Source organism: Dermacentor andersoni, chromosome 1, assembly GCF_023375885.2.
Source record: "Dermacentor andersoni chromosome 1, qqDerAnde1_hic_scaffold, whole genome shotgun sequence".
NCBI lineage: Eukaryota > Metazoa > Arthropoda > Arachnida > Ixodida > Ixodidae > Dermacentor > Dermacentor andersoni.
In genome coordinates, this window is record NC_092814.1 from 200004266 (window position 1) to 200026133 (window position 21868).

The 21868-nt window shown below is 44.4% G+C and overlaps 1 protein-coding gene and 1 pseudogene across 5 annotated transcripts in view; both read right to left on the reverse strand.

The window, feature by feature from the left end:
* Positions 1-384: 384 nt before the first annotated feature.
* LOC126546885 (aldo-keto reductase 1B-like) overlaps positions 385-21868 on the reverse strand; it is a 56419-nt gene continuing 34935 nt past the window's right edge. For 4 of the 5 annotated variants that reach the window (XM_055062957.2, XM_055062956.2, XM_050194605.3 and 1 more), the window contains 3 exons: positions 18166-18249; positions 5171-5253; positions 385-520 (listed from right to left, as the gene is read on the reverse strand). In XM_055062957.2, the coding sequence (XP_054918932.1) occupies positions 484-520; positions 5171-5253; positions 18166-18249 (204 nt within the window). In that variant the 3' untranslated portion in view covers positions 385-483. The remainder of the gene's footprint in view (positions 521-5170; positions 5254-18165; positions 18250-21868) is intronic. The other variant, XM_055062955.1, reaches the window with a different exon arrangement.
* LOC140215469 (uncharacterized) lies at positions 5260-9593 on the reverse strand (annotated as a pseudogene).

The following is a 21868-nucleotide window of genomic DNA, read 5'->3' on the forward strand; positions in this document are numbered from 1 at the left end:
CCCCAACTAAAAATACTGAACATGACGCTGCTCCGCTTCGGCTGTCGCTCTTGGTCACGCGGCGCAAGATTTGAGGTGCGTTCGCAAGCAGCCACTTGCAATTCGACCATTTCATTATCTGCGTCCGCGGAAGTTTCCATTGTCTCGTTATTCTTTCATGGCAGCAGTAAAATGTCGCTATGTTGAAATTGTGTATAAACACTTCGCTTTATTGAGGTTCTAAATACATGTTCTACGGAAAAGTTATGTTGAATACTTTATTATATCGAGAATTTCGTTATATTGAAGTTAGTCATATTGAGGTTTAACTGTATCGAGGCTATAGAGTGCGTATATAAGCAGTTTAACTGATAACAATTACCAACAAGGCATAAGCCACACCAGTATTTTATAACTTGCTTTATTCATTGTTAAATGCAGCCATTCAAAATTCTGATATCAAAATTGCCAACAGGTAAGCTTAATACAGGTGCTGTCTCATGCTCAAACCTTGAATGGGTAGTACTTGTGGCTGCTGATCCTGCACGAAAAAGAATATGGAAAAAAAAAATCAGAGGAGCAAATTATACGGACTTGCCTACTTGTTTGCTGCAAGTTCAATATCGTACAGGTCAGCATTATCAGCTTTGTGACAACAAAGAAGGGAGGGAGGCCGCTGCAATGTGGTTGATTGATACTTGTTTTAAATTCACAGCTTTTACAGAACTTGGTGTATGCCACAATTAAGCTGTCTCTAAAGCTAATTGTAAGCAGTAGCCAATAAATGTGTGCCATGTGTGGCAAGATGGAAATCACATGGCATGTGGCGTGTACGAAGAGAAAATCAAGAAGAGCAGAAGGAGATGGTACATGGTGCAGGTGTACAGGGTCCTGAATATTTCGCTGCGCGTGTTCGAAAATAGGTTTTGTGCTCACCGCTGCGATTTTCTTGCTCAAATTACGCAGAAATATCGCATTTTGGAGTCTACGTCGTATAGTGTAACACTTGGCACAGTTAAGTGTCTGGTGTTTACGAAAAAAGTGCAAATTTGCCGGCGCTTATGGGGATGCGAGCTGCTGCCGCGACAGCGCAAGCGTAAACTTGTCCAGCGCAAGCGTAAACTTGTCTCCGCCTGCCATCAGCTGCAGAAAGCAGCATTTCCGGGAGGGCTGCCGCGTGTTGCCCACTCTTGGAACAGGCGACTTACCTTCTTGAAACACTGCTTTCTGCAGCTGACGGCAGGCGGAGACACAAGTTAATGCTTGCGTCGCTGCGGCAGCAGCTCGCATCCCCATAAATGCAGGCATAATTGCAACAGGTAGTACATACTGGTATACAGTCGACTTCCCTTAATTCGATCCCGATGGGACCGACGAAACCGGTCGAATTATCCAACGTGTTGAATTAAACAAAAGGCAGAAATAACGCCGAAACACGCTGGTAAATTGGCAGTAGTTGCCTTTAAAGTTAGCTTCGCCTCCATACCCTACATTACGCGGCGAAGCATACCAAGCGGGGAAAGGTATTACTATAGCGGGGCATCGCACGTGTTGCTCAATTTATACTTGTAAACTAGCTGTCTCTGGTCACAGTACGAGCACCGAGATGGCTAATAAGTTTACTGGCAGGACCTCACAGCTTTAGATGTAACCCTGTTCTTTTGTTGAGTTTAAGCGCTCCCTCTTGCATGGCAGGTATACGCTCGGCGGCCGTTTCTGGCGTTTGTTTTCGCGCTAAACGGTTCTGCGTTAAACATCCCCTCGACTGAGTTCTTGAATCTTACTGCCTTCCTTCTCGCTAGCTTTCCCAAAACACAGATGGTTTCGCTTCTCGGTGCACGGCGCGTGCGCACTATTAAGGAACGCGTACTAGGCCCCGTTAACGGTCTCATATACGAGATATGCATGGCGGGCGAAACGAAGGCTCAAATCTCTACAGCAACGTCACAAGCAGCTCTGAAGTGCTTTTTAACCGTCTAGTTCGCTCGTATTGAGACCAGAGACGGCGCGTGCGCACATGTATAAATAACAAATGCATACTACTTCCCGTGACAATGGCCCCTTTATATTATTGCTGTTTCACCGCATAGAATATATTATTGCGGCGAAGCTGACCAGTCAAGTTAGAATTTTTCGGCGAAGGCCAATTTGATGGAAATGATGGAAGTTTGGGCCCACAGAAACATACCGGCGCCGGCCGGGAACTTCGTTTAGGATTGAATGAACCGAAAAATCGAATGAACGGAAGTGTACTGCAGTACTAAAGAAATAGTGCTCCACGGGGCCTCCTATGTTAGACTGCTATATGAAAAATACAAGAGGACATTGGGTTTCACAGTGAAATGCATGTGCTGTTCCTCTGTATCGACAGACTTACATCACATGTGTGCATGGGTCTTATCTGCTGCACTGACTCAATATGGTAGTAGTATATGTATGTACACAGGAAGCACCGTGGCACAGTGAAGACAACAAAAAAATCACTGCCCAAGCACTCCGTACAGATGGTTAACTAGCGAAGCTGAAACGTGCGGCCCGGTGTTCAGCACTGGCTTAATCCCGGCGGTTCCTTAAACAACGGCTCGGTAGGCTGCCGGATCCTCGGTACGCAGTTGCTGCTTGCGCTCGGCTGCACAAGCCTATTCTTGTGCCTGGGCTGCAGCATCGGCACGGCGTAGACTAGCTCGTTCCTGATTATGCTCGCGGCGTTGATTTAAAGCTGCCTGCTCCTCAGCAGTACATATGGCGCGCGGCCTACCCATTTCGGAACCGGAGAGAAACAGCTGCGCGCATGCTCGGCTGCGATGGAGAGCAACGACGTCACTACTGGCGCAGCCAATCGAGTCTCTCTTTTCGTGCATGCGTATGGGGTTGCGCCGGAGTTTTCAGCGTACAGGCGACAGACGGATGGACAAATCGGCTAGACATATACAGCTTCTGTGTAAAAATTATTCGAATGAAGAAATAATAGATGACCAGCCTAACCACTGCCCCCTTTACTAGATGCCAGTGGAATGGCTCGAGCTCCCAGCACAATAGGCCTGCCCTCAGTTGGGAACAAGTGTCGTGAGGTGGCGTTCGCGAGCGACAATCAGGAAAGAAACAATTTATAACTCAAAGGGAAGCTCATTACTTTTCGAAGCAAGATCAGCATGCCTTAGAACACGCACCTAAAAAGCGAGATATAAGAAGGAAGAAGCATGTGCTTGCTGCGGTAAAGCTAGGGAAACGATGGAACATGTTTTATTAGAATGCGAAGACATCTACCCAGCGGTCGATTTAGGCACTACTGGCCTCCTTGAAGCCCCTGGGTTCAGCGAGAGCAGGGGAAAAGTAAACATGTCCGCAATAGAGATTAGTAAGAGGCGATTGGAAGGATTGGTAGGAGTAGGGAAACGAAAAAAAAAATGGAGACGTACAAAAGCAATGTTTACAATAGGGGGTCAGAAAACTTAGTTACGGGAATTTATCGTGGAGATTTTTTTTCATTTTCTTTTTTTACCTAGGTAGAGCATTAGGCAGTATAATAGCAAGAGCTTGGTGGCGCAACATACCCCCCCGTTCCAAAGGGGACGCTCATAACATCCATCCATCCTCATCGTGGGCGGCAGGCAATGCCAACGGCTGGTGACCTAGTGCGCGGTGTTTACGCGGTCGGTACCACGGCATAACCACGGTTGGCACAATCCTTTGGGTGCGCTTTTTAAAGGTTGGTTGTCCGACTCTAGAATAGCTTTCGCCTGTAATGCCTGCAAACATACGCTGAGCTACGATTGAGGCTAATGGCCTTCGAAATCGGAGTGCACGCGTGATGGCGATTTCAGAAGCCACGCAAGGTAGCGCCCAGTGGTTCCGCTAGGCACGTGGTGCTCGCAACTGACACTAGAGGGCAATAGGAATGGGAACGGGTTTGGCAACTGGTTTTTCACTCATGTGGCAGGCATCTAGTAAAAGTGGCAATGACCCAACACATGTGGAAAATGTGTAGAATACAGGATCGGTAAAACTGCTTCCTGCCTTTTACTGCGGTGCACCTCAATCTATAGGATTAGGGCAGATCTATAAAGCCATTCATAAGAATGCCTCGTAACAAAAGGAAACAGTCAATGAGAGAGTTTACTTCCACAAAAGCAGACAAGTTGGACTGAGTTAGTTTGCTGTCAGCTACCCAGTGCTGCCTAGGGCAAAATGGGAGAAAGAAAAAGAGGACATTGCACCTGACAGCTGAGCCAAAAGATATAAAGAAATGACAAGTGTTGTGCAACTTGTAGAAGGGTGAGCTGAGCAATGCATGGAACAAAGTTTGAAAAACTTTCCGTGTAGCTGATAAAGCACTGTACAACTGAAATCCATGATTTTAAGTAAACAGCCTGTAGAACGCACTTGTTTAAACATGCAGCATTGACCTGACGTTGCAGTAGAATGTAGGTGAAGTATGAAAAATTACTACGCAACACCCACTGTAAGGTCTGTCTCTGCACACATTTTCTAAAATAGTTAAAGGGACACTAAAGAGAAAAATGATTTCTTGTGCATGAGTAAATTACCTTTCTACGACACTACAAACACCACTCTTTCCTCAATAAGACGCTTCGCAAGCAAGAAAAAGCGCAAAAACGAAAGACAGGTGGCGACGCCTCCTTGAAGTTCCCGCACCTGCTCGCTGCGACATCGGATTTTGGTCGCATCTTCCAGGGCCTACTTCCTTATATAGCGGTACAGATTGACTATATTGTGTTCTAAAGGAACCAAATATTAAACATGGCAAGTTTCGGGAACCTTTACTCAGCCAACGCGGCCAAAATGCGAAAACATACTTCGGAATCCCTGACGTCACACTGACGTAGCGCGAAATTCAAAGGCTGATACTTCGACCTTCATTTTCTCATCTAATAATCAAACTTACATTGAAATGACCACCTGCAGGGTTCTCAAACAATGCTTTATTAGTCAACTGATTTATTGTTTCACTTTAGCGTCCCTTTAAACAGGATTGTTTTACATATTACAGTACAAGATTATTTTAATATTTAACCATTGTAAATTCTTAAAATATGCCTAAAAAGCTTGTTCACTATGTGCAGCATAACTTTTAGCCAGAAAAATTTACAGAATACAGAAACTACTTGATAAACCAAGATTGTGCCGATATGGAATTGTATAATCAACAATAACAGTACAGTGGACTCACCATGAAAGAACAAGGAATCTGTGGTCTTTATTAAAACTGTTGATAGTCTCCATTTCTTTTGGGGTGAGCTTGAAGTCAAAAACCTTGGGGAATGATGCAACCATCAAAGAGAAGAAATGCTCAGTGCAAAATGCAAGTGCTGCTCATGCAGGTACAAAAGGCTTTGATTGAAACATTTTTTGTTTGCTGCTCATACACACTATTCTTTAGGAAATGCTTGAAGGGGGCACTGAATGAGAGTGAGTGGTTAAAGAGGTCCGTGATGCTAAACAGCTTGAGAGTCACTTTTTCGGGGTATTGCAGCATAGCACTGCCACTCAGCCACACATTTGTGCTCTTGCGTGTATGGATAAGTAAAAACATGTCTGCTCTAAAATGCAACGATAATGCCACCTTATGGCAGTCAGCAATGACGATGTGTTGCTGTTGCCATTTTATAAATGCAGAATGCAGCCACGACAGAACATGGCACAAAGAAAAGAGCAGCCTGGTGCAAACAGTGATACATCTCGTCACCTCTTCTTTTGGTCTCCTTTTGACGATTGAACTCATATACAGGCTAAAACAAAGCCAACAGGTGTGGTTTTGGGATGCAAACAAAGCCTGTTTGTTCACAGAAACATGTTATTTAACTTCACGAATTCCAACATAGCATTTTGATATACCAAAATGAGTGTACCAAAAAGTATGATTTAAACGAGTTTTGAAACTTAACGGAAAGCTCGCAGTAGCAGTTTTGACATGCTGGAGTGAAGTTTTCACTGTAGATATCTCAGCAAACCAACCAATTAATTGGTATACTAATTTATTTCTAACTCTAATAACATTTCATTGTTTATTTCGTACGAAGGTACTCTTCACAGCAAGAAATAAAGGTGATCAAGTAATGATTTTCCTTAATGTGGAACGGGATTTGGGCTTTCTGGGGTTAACACGATTAAATGGAAAGCAAGTAATAAACAAAACAACAGTTTTTTTTCTTTTCCTACTCCTTCCTTGGGTCAAGTCTAATTAAGCTCGTAGCATGTTGCGCAGTTCTAGAAAGAAACTAGCCCATCTAACAGCATTAGTTACAATGTCTGTTCTTGCTCAACAGTTTCACAGATAACTAGCAAACCAAAGTGGTACTTATGTCTTTAAAAAAATTATGGTACCATATACAGTGAACTCTGGATAAACGAAACTCTTATACAAAAATGCCAGATAAACGGGACGAGAGTACCAACTCTGGCGGGCCACCCATAGGAACAATGTTAGCAAACTCTGATTAAATGGAACTGGAATGCACTTACCTCGTCAGCTGCAACACTTAATATGAAATAGGATTAGGTTGACAAGAATTACGGGTGTCTACTAAATACTTAATATAAATTCCCTGAATTTTCCAGGTTTTCCCTGATATGTCAATAATTCCGTGAACATAAAAAAAGAAAGGTCAGAGTCAAACAAAGGCACGATTCACATAGATGATTCTACACACAAAGCAGTTTACTGCAGCACGAAAACGAGATTATGAGCACATTTATTCACCGATTTAAAGCGTCAACTTCCTTGCAAAGTAGAGAAGCCTCATTCTGTGCTTCATTGACAAGCCTTTGCTTCTTTTGTTGGAGCTCCTTGATGCAGGTAGCCACCCTTCTCCTGTTTTGTTCAGCCTCAGATGCATCCAGCCTTTCTTGCTTCTTTTTCTTGAGCTCCTCCTTCCACCGAATATTTGTGCCATGCACTATTTCCAGCATACTTTCTGTAATGTCAACACTGGCTACACCACCTGTTGCTGAAACTCCATCACACACTATTCTCTACATAATCAGATTCTTCTTTCAGGCTTTCCATGAGGCACTCTTTATTTACAGAAAAACCTCTTTCGACAGCAGTATTGCCATAGGACATGGCGAGGATAATCTTGACAAAGATAAACTCCTTATGGTTTCGTGAGCACAGCTCAAATCACAAGTTGTCCAGTATCTGTGCCGTCCTATCAAAGTTCTTCAGAAGTAGCTGTGCAGAGCTCAGCGAACAGACTTGCACGTAGGATTGGTGCGCCCGTTCCACTTCCAAGCCGGTCAGCCACCGCTGCTCCGAGTATTTCCAGCGCAATTGCTAGTCGTTTTTCGCCAACCTCCACTGACAAGGAGCAGGCTGGATCCAAGCAAGTCACTCCTGTTGTTAGCCGGTATTTCAGAGGCAACCTTTTCATAATGTTCTGTGAGCACACCTTCAAAAAAGAAATGCATTCCTTCTTGAAATTAAGCAGTGCAAGTTGGGATGGTTTTGCAGCTTTTCAAAGTTCATTCTTGGCAGCAAAACTAATATCAGAAGTGTTGACAGAAACAATGTTCTCGGGCTTCTCCAAATCTATTCTAATCAACTTGAAGGGCGTGTCAGCAATGTGCAAGATTTCTTGCTTAATGATTTATCCCAACAGTGATCGTAAGATAGCCTCCAATGCTGCAGGAAGGAAGGGGATCATTGGATTGTCTGTTTGAATTTTCAGCTTGGAATGGCTTCAATTTCTCGGCCAATGGTAGCATGAAAGTGTTTTACTGGCAGCACCGTGTCAGCTACTAGCGTCTCAATTGTGGTGTAGCTGGTGCACGTCGGCTTGCTCTTGGCTTTAGTTGAACTCCACATACTTTATTAAGTTTGGTAGTACAAGTACCTGAAGAGCACTCGAAATCGCCATGCTTTTTTGAAGCCATCGAACCGCACAGAATTTCAGAGGAAACAATGTGCTTGCTGTGATCCAAATGTAATCAGTATGGTGCGTTGGAACACACTTGAAAAGGTTATAAATGCTATGCAGAAAGACTAACATGGCCTGTTATGAAAGCACCATGGACCACATGCAGGCCACAGCTTCCAATGTCCAGGATTTGTCGACTGTTATGACAACTAAGTTCTTCCTTAAGGGATCTAAGAAACTGAAGTTCACATTTCGTTCATCCATTGACACTTGCAATACCTTGTGCTTTGTTCTCTGTGGCTTTCTTGAAGGCAAATGTGAGGTCTTCAGAACCAGAAGTCAGGCATCGAATTTTTACCACAGTGCCAGTTGAATCCCAGTATCTGACCAGCACATCCATTTGTTCTTTCTGCGCTACTCTGTTCAGCGATTCATCAAGTGCTACAGCTATGTATGGTGCTTCAGCAAGAGCTGATAGAAGCTTCTTTCGGAAGGATGGCGCAATGCCATGACAGATAGTATATCCGACAGTCTTTTCCCAATCGCACTTTCGTGGCAATTTCACAAGACTGGAACATCAACAGAAAGAGCACTGTTGATGATGCCACGGAACAGAGGGATGCACGAGTTATTACAGAATTCATGCACCATATGATCTCAGCCTTTGTAACATTGTCTTTCAATAGAAAGCCACGTACCGAGATGTGTACAGCTATGTGATGTAGCAGGAGGCATTGATGAGGGGCCTGTTCTCTTTGCCTCTTCGTTGACAGTCATTGCAGTTGACAGGAGGAGGAGGAAGTAAACTTTATTGCTCTAGAAAGAGTAATTCAGCGGTCGGGCCGGATGTCTTCGTCTTCTATTGGTTGATGACGATCTCCGGCCTGTATGGTCGGCGCCCCTATTCCAGGGCACCACTGAGCGTGGCTGCTCGTCGGGCATGATCCACCAGCCTCCGCTGGAGGCTAGGGTCGCCGCTGGAGAGCATGCTCTCCCACTGCTCCGCACTCAGATTTTCTATTTTGTGGAATGCCTTATTCGTATTGCACTCCCATGTGATGTGATAAAGTGTGCGCCACACCACGGGCATGTGTCCCTGTATTAACTTGGGAACATTTTGCATAGTATATGTAAATTTGGGAAAGTTCCTGTCTGCAGCTTTCACCAGTAAACTGCCTGCTATTGATTGAGTATATTAAGGGCGGGGGATATCTGATCCTCGTCCCCCTATGGTAATTTAGTATGTCAGAGTACGTTGGGATCACTGTCATGAAGTCCTCAGGATCTCTGTTTAGGCCGGCTTGGTTTGTATGCTCGCGAGCGATCCTATCAACCCTTTGGTTGCCCTCAGGGTTGCACTGCTTGGCTTAAAGAACGAGAGTACACGTGTCTGGGAGCCACTTTCCAGTGCTTTCACGGCATTCTTATGCTTTATACTTGCAGCGTGGCTAGATACTGCGATTTTTTCTCCCGTTGCTGAAGCGAAACGTCTTGTGGCACACTGTGCATTGTGCGCTATATACATTGTTGGGCACAAGCTTAATCTAGCTTGCAAAGTCGGGTACGTTGGTGTTGGTCCAGTCATAACTAAATGAGCACTTTGTTGACTGTGACGTTTGCGACTGTGACGATTTCAAGTATCTTTAAAAGCAGCTCAGATAAGCTCACCACAAAACAACGATAAAAATGACCCAAGCATGAACGAAGCACAACGTACACAAGCGCACCCACGGGCATGCTGCAGATTACCAAGATTACCACAGAATGGAGATATGGCCATACTCGTTTGATGATGATGTTGACAGTTGCCTTTTAGACCGTTGGCAGCTGGCTGGTTATTGGTGCCACTTAAACTGCAGAGAGAGCTATGATGCACAGCGGGTATCTAAGGCACAATCTCGGAGCTTGCATGTAGCAGCGCCATAGCTGCACACAGCCTCTGACGTCGTCACAATATTCGTGTCGGTCTTGGACGCTGTGTGTCACAACGGCGCTGCTGCACACGGCCTCCAAGATTGTGCCGCAGATCGTGTTCATAGCTTTGTCAATCTCACCAGCCACTTTCCCCGATTTGGATGGATTTTTTGTAATTTCCCTGACAATTCCCAGAGTTTTCCAGACATACAGAGAAACCCTGATAATTCTCAGTTTTCCCGGTTCGTAGACACCCTGAGAATTTCAAATAGTCATGCCAAATAACCAAGAAAACTTAATATATCAGTCATTTGTGCTGTTGTGGCATCAGCGGCTGCTCTGCAACATTCACATTGCTAGTTTTCGCGTATCTTTGATCGTGATGGTGACAATCAAAAACCAAGAGCACATGGACAAATACCTTGTGTGAAAGAAGCTTTGATACTCCAAGTGCAGTACAAAAAATACTTTTCTTTCTCACTGCAATGAAATTAAAGAACTCCACAACTTTGAAATTAAGTAATTTTTGTACTGTCTTGCGTCGTTCACATAAACAAAACTTCTGATACACCTAACTATATTTTCTGTCCCTCTGAGTTTTGTGCGGAGTCTACTGTAGTCTCATTAATATAGCACTTTAAAGAGGAGGCAGCTTTTATAGTAGGGAATAGTTGGTACGTGGTAAAGAGCAGTGATGACAATACCATAACATCGTTACTGTATTCTTACATGAAAGGGTGAGTGCTCATATTGAGGCCATATACTGAATTTGCTAAAGTATGAAGCAACCACCAATATTATGCAATGGGGGCCCCTTAACAATGTAATAAATGACAATTAAAGAAAAGTGTATCACATTGTGATGTAAAGATGAGTAGTGTGACACAGCCACAAGCTTAAAATTGAACATTTCAGCACACCATGATGTGCAATTCACTGCACCAATTTGTTCCCGCAAGGGACCACCTGTGCATGTGCTGTGTCACGTGTGGACGTCTGCATGTAGCAACAACGGACTATTTATTGTGCTATTGGAAGATAATACATGCAGCAGGCATCTGTGCTGCACATAGATACCGCTTGCAAGGCTTTTTATTCAACCTTCACAGCCTGTTCCGTCTTGCCTACTATAACAAGCATGTCCAAAACTGGAATTGGAATGTGTAACAGGGATTGCTGATGTCCAGTGTGTTGATAAGGTTGTGCAGCAAGTTTCTACTTTGATTACTCTTTTTGTTGCAAGGTAGCCAAGTAACTCAATACTATCGAGAACTGCATCAAGCTCAACTCAAAGCACAGTGTAGTGTAGTCTGCCTTTTCATAAGCTTCACCAGTGGTTCATTCCATGGAATCTCCATAAGTACTTTTGCTTCGTGCATCTCTTTCTGCACTATTCACACAAATGCTATAAACTCTCCATGTTCCCATAGTTCTTCCAATCATTGGTTTTTGGAGTAACTTGACACAAAGTAAACAACTTACAATAGCTGTGGAGTAGATTCAAGAGCATTATACAGTCAATTGCACATCATGCTGTGCAGTGGCGTAGCTAGAAATTTCGTTCAGGGGGGGGGGCTCACAATGCAGCTCGGCCTCCTCCTAAGAGGAAATATTAGGTCGGATGCTCCTATCTAAATACATGTAGAAGGAGAATTCGTTTTTCTCGGCAACCACTTCACCAATTTTTATGAGGTTTGTTGCATTTAAAAGAAAAACTTAAATTCTAGTGATTGTCTGTTGCGAATTTTCGATTTAGGTCGTCATTATTTTATTGAAAAGTGGCAAAAATAGAACATTTTCTGAAAACGAAACAATGAAGTTTACAACTCTGTAAATCAGCAATGAAAATTGATATAACAATTCTGTGAATTGCACATAATAGTACATGTACAGTGGACAAAATTGATGTTAAACATGAGTCTCAAAAAATTGAGTATTATGGAAATACGGCTTTTGCAGAACCCTTGTAGATAACATAACCAATTCACATAAGATACAAATAGACATATTGAATTTGTCCACTTTGAATAGTGTAATGAATGCCGTTTACAGAACCGCGATATCTGTTCTTGATGCAGAGCTATTAATTTGTAAACTTCGTGCTTCTATATTTTTCTAAGTTTCGAATTCTTCAAAATATTTTAAACAAAATTCGGGCTCTAAATCAAAATTCCGCTTCCAACAGACACTAGAATTTAACTTACTCTCTCAAATGCAACAAATTTCATTAAAAGCGACTCGGGAGTTATCTCAGAAAAGCGTTTCTGCATTTTACATGTATCTGAATCGGCCGCGTCAGAGTTGGGCCCGAGCAAAAGGTTTCTCTTAAACAATTTGCCTAGGGATCAAATAAATGAATAATAACTGCATTGCCATTGCCAAAGATGCTGCAAACGAATTCTTGAACGCTACGCACTGTCAATACAAGTAAAATATGTATTTTTTAAATAAAATATTATACTCGTATGTGCCAAAAACTGTGCCCAACATAACTGATGTCAATGCTTCCATGTTTTTGTCTATTTAGTAAGAAAAGAAAATATCACACGAACTTTAGAACTACGTCAGTTCGAAACCAGCAAAGCAGTGCATGCCGCTGATATGAAAAATGTAAAGGCCATGAAATGAACAAGTTGAGGACAAATATGTTAATGAAACTTTGTCATTCAAGATCCTTGTTTAACGTTCTTGTACATATGCAACGGCCAGTGAAAAATCTCAATGACGCTGTCATTTGTTCCAATGTGTTACGCAGGAGCAGCTGTCACCGGTCATGTATCACGAGTAATTGCACCGAAATTATAGTCGCAACAGCGAGCACGTATAAGAAGCAGGAGTTCTGCAGAATATACGAGGGCGAGTCAAATGAAAGTGAGCCAATGCGAATACATGACAAACGGGGTACTTTATTTAAAAGTAGCCTCCATGAGCATTTAGACATTTGTCCCATTGACAAACGAGTCGCGTAATTCCTGTCTCATAAAGCTCCTGGGGTTGTTGCTTCAAAACGTCTGCAACTGCCTTTCATGTCGTCGTCCGAGACGAATCTGGTTCCCTTGAGCTGTTTTTTCGGTTGCCCCAAAATGTGGAAGTCGCAAGGCGACAGGTCTGAGCTGTATGGCAGATGTGGCAGCGTTTCCTGCTTGAACTTTGTCAGTTTTGTATTAACCACACCAGCGACGTGGGGACGGGCATTGTCGTGGAACAAGATGACCCCATTCGTCAATTTTTCACGTAGTTTGTTCTTGATTGCGACACGCAGCCGATCCGGCATTTCACAATATCGGAAACAATTGATAGTCTCTCAAGATTTAGCAAATTCCATCAGTAATGGCCCCTGACGATCAAAAAATAAAGTCAACAACACCTTTCCGGTGAAAATGAAGGCCTTTGATTTTTTGGGGCTGGTGAATTCGAATGTTTCCATTGTAAGCTGTGCCGTCGTGTTTCAGGCTCGTAGCTGTGGCATGATGGTTCGTTTTCGATCACAATTGCAGACAAGAAATCGTCACCCTTATTGTGATACCGGATCAGATGAGTAAAGGCAGCGCCGAACTTCTCCGTATTCTGGCGGTGGTTCAGAATCTTGAGCATCCATTGCGCACACAAGAGCCGATAACCGAGATGTTCATTAATTATGGCGTGAATGGCGACGGTGAACCGAACCGCGACTGATGTTCACACGCTCTGCCAGTTCATCGATGCTTATCCTCCGTTCTTGTGTCATCAGCTCATCAACCTTGCACTTTTGTTAGGGGTGATTGCACAACGGCTTCGGTCCGGTCTGGGATCGTCTTTGCAACTTTCACGACCTTCTTTGAACCGTTTGTTCTAACGCTTCACAGTGGCCAATGAAATGCAATGTTCAATGCACACGGCAGCCATACGGTGACTAATTTCTTTTTGAGAAACACTTTCAGCTGTCAAAAACCTCACGACACCACGCTGCTCAACTTTTGGAGTGTCCATTACGTCACGCAACCATGTTCAACCCAGTGTATGAGAGCATTAAAGAACATTTATCCTCACACCTGCATGTCCCTTTTGTAAATGAGAGATGCCTGTCTGCTACGCGTAGGCCTTGCAGATAATGAACTGAATCATAATTGCGCAGGGTGGGTAGGCTCACTTTCATTTGACTCACCCTGGTACATTAGAAATGCGAAGATAGAATGGAATATACAAATGCGAAGATACAGCTTGATAAAGGGCAAAAAGTGCCACTGGAAACAAAGTTTACTGCACGTATGCACAAAAACTCGCAACAAGATATCTAAACATACTTATAAATCTCCAATAAATCTACGTATCTAAGAAAAAGTCACGGTATATAATGGGTCAAACAAGGCAAGTAAACATGTTGCGCAATCACAGATTCACAGAATCCTAGATCCCTCCCCCATTCCTTCCACTCCCCCCGATGTATCGCGCGCGACGGAAAGCGGCGTGCTTCCTCCCCGCTTTTCGCTCTTGCGCACGCAAGACTGAGCCACCATCGTCGCCTCACCCATGCATCCTTATGCTTTCACTCGCACATACAGCATGCGGCACGCGGTCACGACGTTATCACCCTTGGACTTTATGCGGAACATGAGGGCGACGGCAGGAATGCGCCTAGAGTGTCCATATAATTGCTATGGCAATAATATAATAAGAATATCCGTCCGCTGAAGCGTCCCATGGCCCATTACTTTCTGCAAAAGAAGTAACAAAATAGAACTTTCATCATGCGACAATTTGCTGCGCCGCAACGTCTTTTCTTTTTTTCCTTTTGTGGGGCGGGGGCACCGTAATGAAAAAAAAAATGCAAAGGAAAATATGTTGGTCACAATCGAATGCCTACTTTGGGCAACTAATGTGGCTATTAAAGGAATATTGAAGAAAACACGAGACGCTTGGTCCACTAAGAACCGTGCGCATACTGCTCGGTATCCTACTCCGGCGAGACAAGACTTTCTGGAGGGGTTGCGCTCAAGCGAACGCGGTGCAATCCGTCGAGTCTCCACAGTGATGGCGGCGAGCGACCATTGTTTCTTTTTCTCGTCTGCTAGCTAGAAAGCGTCCAAAACTCTGCCAGGAGAGAATGTACTCTGCCAGAGAAAACCGAACACGCACTGAAGTGCGCCGCGCAGTGGTCGGGGCAACAGGAGAAAAACGCATGCGCTCTGACCGGCTCTGGCAGCCCGCGGGTAGGGGAGCGAGAACAAAAAAATTGAAGAGGCTCAATGTGTCCTCGCGATTAAAAGTCAAAGTAGAACAAATAAATAAGAACGTAGTTACCTTGGGCTGGCTTTAATGTCTTCACTGAATGCTATCGCGCAGGTGAAAAAAAAAAATTGATATTTTTTTTTGTGACATGACGGCACGAATGAACCACCACAACGCTTCGTTTCATCGGGCGTCACGCCGGACTTTGTCAACTTGTCTGATAGTGTGTTGATTTGGCTTGTCTCGTTGTATGGCCTGACGTACAGCTTTGGAAGAGTTAATGAACCTTTGGCGTCAAATATTTATGGGAACATCAAACTTACAAAGTTCCGCAATTGAAACTCTAAAGCACACGTTTGGAAATGTCAATGCACCTTTCACATCATAAGTTTATGTGATCTTTACACCCATAAAGTTTCGGAATTGACATCCACGCGCTCCATAGATTCCACGATAGAGTGTAGATTCCGCGGCCTCCACGAGATGCCGCGGCGAGCCCGTTCGCCATCAAAACGTCCTTGAAACTTTGTGCTTGGATGGGGCTGCTTGCGTTATGTGACTACCAGTGCATGGGCGTTGCCGCGAAATCCAGCCGGAGTTCGAAATTTTCGCGGTGAAATGGCTTTTCGAGCGTCAAAAAGACGTTCTAGACAAAATCCAGAATGATTTCCGGCGCCGGGGTTGCTTTGGTCGGCGGTGCATGGACAGCACGAAAAAATTTCGGGGGGGGGGGGGAAATGAAGACAAGGAAAATGAAGACGCACTACAACTTACAGTACAAGCATCTTGCCACATACAGTACAAAGCACAAGCATCTCGCCACATACTCCTCACTGGCTTGCACGAGCAAACCCTGTCTGTCAGCCTTACATGCTTTACGCAAAGCTTGCCGACATCCTTCTCCAAGGCATCCCAGCGCTCCACGTAGTGCAGCGGTAGGTTCCTCACGAAAACGAAGCCCTGGAGGGACTGAATCATGCCGGGCCTCCTGTGAGGACAACGTTGAGGCAGCTTGCCCTACCGCGTCGTCGCTGCCGTCGTCACTGTCCCTATCTGAAGCAAGCACGTTTGCGACGATTGCCTCATCGGTTAGAAGCAGTTTCCAAATCTATGGCCATGTACTTTCTTTTCAACGGCAACGTCGTTCATTGCCGATGATCAGCGGGCGCATCAGCCATCTCCCATTTTGGCGGCGAGTCAAACCAACTGTTGGTCAAACGACGCTGAGAAACCGCGTGGCCAGGAACGATTTCAACGCAAGCAATATAGACGAACGTGAGCGAATAAGCTGTTAGCAGAACTGCGCTGAATGAAAAGCCAGCAAGCAACATGCAAGCAATCTGCGAGCAGCGCAGTTGGCGTAGTCCATTCATGTTTTGGAGGGTGGGGCGGCGTAGAGCTATGGGCGCAGCCCATTTGTGTTCGGAGGGGTGGAAGGGTGATAGGAGAGAGGCGTGCGGAGATGGCTGGAAAATGAATGCAGCAGCGGCCCATCGTGCAGCGGCTCGAATTTCTCGTTTTCTTTTTTTTTTCCTTTTCAAGGACTCCGAATTTCACTACCTTTCAGCTTGGGCACCCAGCAGCCACACTTCATTGTTATAAATGATAATGCGGCATCGGGGCATTGTAGTAAGTGGGTTATTTCACCATGGAAAACATAGAAAAGTTGACGGTGCAGCTTCTCATTGTCATAACTGATATATTGTTAAAACCAGTATTGTTATAAGTGGGTTCGACTGTCGCACATTTGTCAGATCTGTATTAGAATATGCTAACGCTGTTTGGTTTCCTTTCACCAAAGAACTCGTTAACAAACTAGAAGCAATTCAGAGGTAGGCACTAAGATATATTTACAATAAATATAGGTTAACAGGCTCACCCACAGAATTGCTAAAACAGGCCGGTATACTGACCTTACAAAACAGAGCCAAGCTTGCATGATTAAAAATTATGTATCAACTTATTCATAATGAATTAAAAATAGACAGTTCCAAATACTTATCTATAGAACAAACACGACTCACCCGACATAAACATTCGCTATGATTAAACGAACGCCCATTTCATACGGAAAGTCATAAGCATTCGTTTTTTCCTTTAATGACATGAGAATGGAATATGCTGGACCCTAGTATTACAAACAGCCCAACCTTATCTACTTTTTTAAACATTAGCCGAAAACGAATTGCACGCTTCACAATTATGACGTACATGCGTCACCATTTATTTGTGTGCCATTTTATTTTACTTGATTTCATTACATTGTGTACATAATCCCAATTCATTTAACGACACCTGAAACGTATCTTATGGATTGCTACCTCTTGTGTATACCCAACTTTTACAACTTGTATTACTCGCCATTACTGAGTACTATTGTTTATTTATGCACATTGTTTACCTGTTTTCCTGTTGTAATTATTACCTACCACCATTGCTATTTGATAGACTATCTCATTACCCCTTGTTACTCTTAAATTTACTGCCATGTATTATTGTGTAATTAATGCCTACCATTTTGTTCCCCTTTGTAAATTGTTGACCTTTTTGATTACCTCTTGCTTTTTCGTAACATTATTACCATGTATTACATTATTTTTCTGCCTGCTATATTGTTTGCCTTTGCTAATTGCCTATCTATTGTGTGTAATCTTAATATTGTGCGAATTATTATTGTTAAATTGTAACATAACTATGTAAATGCTCTTTCTGTTATGATCCCTAATGGGATCGACAGTATAAATAAATAAATAAATAAAATTAGTGTCAAATGGCCTAACCTCATGAGCTGTTCATGTAAACAAGAGCACCAGTCTTGTCAGGAAGTAATCAGTATTCCAGGCTAGCATGCACTTATGTTATGGCTGTGCTGCGGCATGTATTGCAGAGTTCTTGAACATCTCTGAGGGACATAAACGACAGCTCCAGAAAAAACAATGGCACATGCACAATCTTAGGCTTGGTTGTACATGAGGACCACCTAAAACGAAGTACAAATATTACATAGCCTGCAAATCATACAGTGGCTTGGTTCACTAAAACAGTCACCAAATGTGTGTGCAAAACTATCAAGCTCCAAAAAGCAACACAAGCAGTGCTTGTGTTATGTCTTGCCAGGTCACATGCACACAGACAAAATGAAAATTTCAGCTACATCCTTATGTGTGTTATCATTGAGCATACATACATTCAAGTTGGAGATGATCCTCTCTTTTGTCACACTTTTTGGTATGACAATCACTCCTCTTTCAATCTGATAGCGAATCAAAACCTGGGGAAAAAAGAACACAAAAAGCTGACGCTGTATACCTCCTGGAAAGCAGCAAATTCTTATTTTGATAACAGTACATGATGGCTCAATGTCAAACGGGACACAATTGCCTATTTTCAATGCATAAAGCAACACCATTGGCTGTGAGGGAAGAAGCCTAGAAAGTAGTTCAAACTTTCATGGATCTCATGTTACAAAGTGTAAATTAATGCCAGTGTTATGATATTGGTGATGTGCATTGGCATGACGGAAGAAAGACAACGCTGGTTGCCACAGTGACTGTACATCCAGCCAAATTAAACAAAAAATTTGGCAGAACCCATCTCATGATGACTGTCGACGGTAATGTGCTTAGCATTGAAGCAATATAGTGACATAAGGTAATGCCACCGTTGAAACATCTTACATACAAGACGTGTACTGCAACGGGACTCCTCTCTCAACCTTCCCTATGAACACTCTGCACCATCTAGCGCCGCAGCCACCACGAACCTCCACGTGATCTCCGAAATGCATGGTGTACTGGTGCAAGCACCGAGAAACACATCATGTGGCAGCTGAGCTCATCTCTTGTGCTTTTTTTTTTTCTAGACACACTGCAACCCCTAGTGGTGCTATCGAGAAGTCTGCGCATTGCCTCCGAGTTGAGATGTGTGGTGTGCCGTTGTGTTTTAATGCTGCAAGTTTTTCCTCTCTAACCACACTGAAAGGCACGTACTCAGTGACCTAAGCTGTAGCGAGGTTATGTGAAGAGCGGCACATACCCAGTGCATTCATGACCCAGCCTGCTAAAGCGTTGACGTGAAAGACGTTCAATGAAATGTGGTATTTGTGGCGCACCTAGCTAAACTATCGGGCTGCTGTCCTTCAGCAACCCATGAGAAGTGGGTTTGATTCTGCCCAGCACAGGAGATATTTCAAAGGTTTTTTAATAGTACATTCGGAAGGCCGAAATCGCCCATCGCAACATCGACTGGTCAAAATGCAGCCGGGTTCCCCTCCCGCTGCATTGCTGCTTCTGCACGCTACTTTCCGCTGCACACACTGCACCGTATGTTGGTGCCACTGTAAAGTCTGCACTCGATGCGGGTTTGCCGAGCACTGGAGAGATTCACCATCATCAGCCTATGTTTAGGTCCATGGCACGATGAAGGCCTCTTAACTATCACCGTTCACCCCGCCTTGCACCAGCCGATTCCAACTTACACCTGCAAATTTTTTAATTTCATCAGCCCGCCTAATTCTCTGCTGTCTTCGTCTGCACTCCCCTTCCCTTGGCACCCTTTATGTAATACTAATGGTCCATCAGTTACCTACCCTACGCATTACACGACCTGCCCAGCCCCATTTTTTTCTCTTAATGTTAACTAGAATATTGGCTACCCCCATTTGCTCTCACATCCACACCACTCTCTTCTGGCCTCTTAACGTTACCCCTGACTTTTTCGTTCCATCACTCTTTGCGTGGTCCTTAACTTGTTCTCGAGCTTCTTTGTTAACCTCCAAGATTCTGCTCCGTATGTTAGCACCAGTAGAATGTAATGTTTGTACACTTTTCTTAACGACAGTGGTAAGCTAGCAGTCAGTATTTCGTAATGTCTTCTGTATGCACTCCAACCCATTTTTATTCTGTAATTTTCCTTCTCAACATCCGAGTCCCCTGTGAGTAACTGACGTAGATAAATGTACTCTTCTACAGACTCCAGCAGCTGACAGGCAATCATGAATATTGTTTCTTTGCCAAGCTATTGAACATTACCTTTGTCTTCTGCATAATAATCTTCAACCCCGCTCTCGCACTTTCTCGGTTAAGATTCTCATTCATTGCAATTCATCTCCAGTGTTGCTGGACAGGACAATGTCATCTGCAAACCGAATGTAGCTTCATGCTACATTCAGGTGGATGACAATTTTTTCCCTTTCATAATACTTCCTCCACATTACGGGATTCCACAGAACCGATTTGCTCTATTCTGAGTCCCTGTGCTTCGACTTGTTGATTAATTTGCTCTCGCGCTGCCATCTGCTAGCCTCCTGGTTAGCTCAGATGGTAGAGCAACCGTCCCAGAAATGCCTTGGTCCTGGGTTCGAGTCCCATACCAGGACGAATTTTTCCTCAACTGCGAAACGTGCTTTCTGTGAAACCCGTATGGGTTTCCTTTTGTAGCTTCACGCTACATTCAGGTGGATGACAATTTTTTCCCTTTCAAACCGAAGACTGCCGAGATATTGTCACGTGGTGGTGACGTTGAAGAACACAGTAGCAATACTGTGAAGGACAAAACTAACTTTTATTGGGCGAACCTGTGCCCACAAAACAGGCTACACTTATAGCACAACGAAAGCGGCGAACACAGTCGGCGATCGTCGAAAAATCTGATCAGCGGGTCAAGCGCGTCGGCTTTTATACAGCAGTTGTCGAATGTTCCAGATTAACCGATGGGACCCGCGTGTCTTCCACAAAGTTCTAGACTATTCGCGTCGCGCATACATGCAATCAGATTACACAAGTTGCGGTGAAAGACAGTGGACGGAACCATCGATAACATTCCAGAAACTTCTTTTACATGCAGGCGCGTCCTGCGCTGCGCGGTAACATTTGTTGGCCAGCGAAACATGGTCGCCTGATGAAGATAAGTACACGTGTCATTACCCCCCTCTTAAAAAGCATCGACCCGATGCTGCAAACAAACGAAAGTAATAAAGAAAAGCACTCGTAGCAACGAAAACAACAAAATAAGGAACTTCGTCAGCGTCCGTAAAAGGGTTTAAGGTGCACCACGTGGACCACTTCAGATCGTGCGCGGCGCCGCTGTGAATGCGAAATGCCGTCTGACACGACCTCATAGTCCAGTGCGCCAATATGTCGGATGACTTTGTAGGGTCCGAAATAGTATCGCAATAGTTTCTCACTCAGTCCTCGTCGGCGTATCGGGGTCCATACCCAAACGCGGTCGCCGGGCTCGTACTCGACGAAGCGTCGTCGGAGGTTGTAGTGTCGGCTGTCGGGCTTCTTCGGCGCACTGGAGATAGGTAGCGACATCAAGATTCTCTTCGTCAGTGACGTGCGGCAGCATGGCGTCGAGCGTCGTCGTCGGGTTCCTGCCGTAAACCAGCTTAAACGGCGTGATCGGCGTTGTTTCTTGCACCGCCGTGTTGTAAGCGAATGTTACGTACGGTAGGATGGCATCCCAGGTCTTGTGTTCGACGTCGACGTACATTGCTAGCATGTCGGCGAGGGTCTTGTTCAGGCGCTCCATGAGACCATTCGTCTGCAGGTGGTAGGCAGTTGTCCTCCTGTGGCTTGTCTGGCTGTATTGCAGAATGGCTTGGGTGAGCTCTGCTGTAAAAGCCGTTCCTCTGTCGGTGATGAGGACTTCTGGGGCACCATGTCGCAGCAGGATGTGCTCGACGAAAAATTTCGCCGCTTCGGCTGCGCTGGCTTTCGGTAGAGCTTTAGTTTCAGCGAAGCGGGTGAGGTAGTCCGTCGCCACGACGATCCACTTATTCCCGGATGCTGACGTCAGAAACGGCCGCAACAAATCCATCCCAATCTGCTGGAATGGTCGACGAGGAGGTTCGATCGGCTGTAGTAATCCTGCTGGCCTTGTCGGTGGTG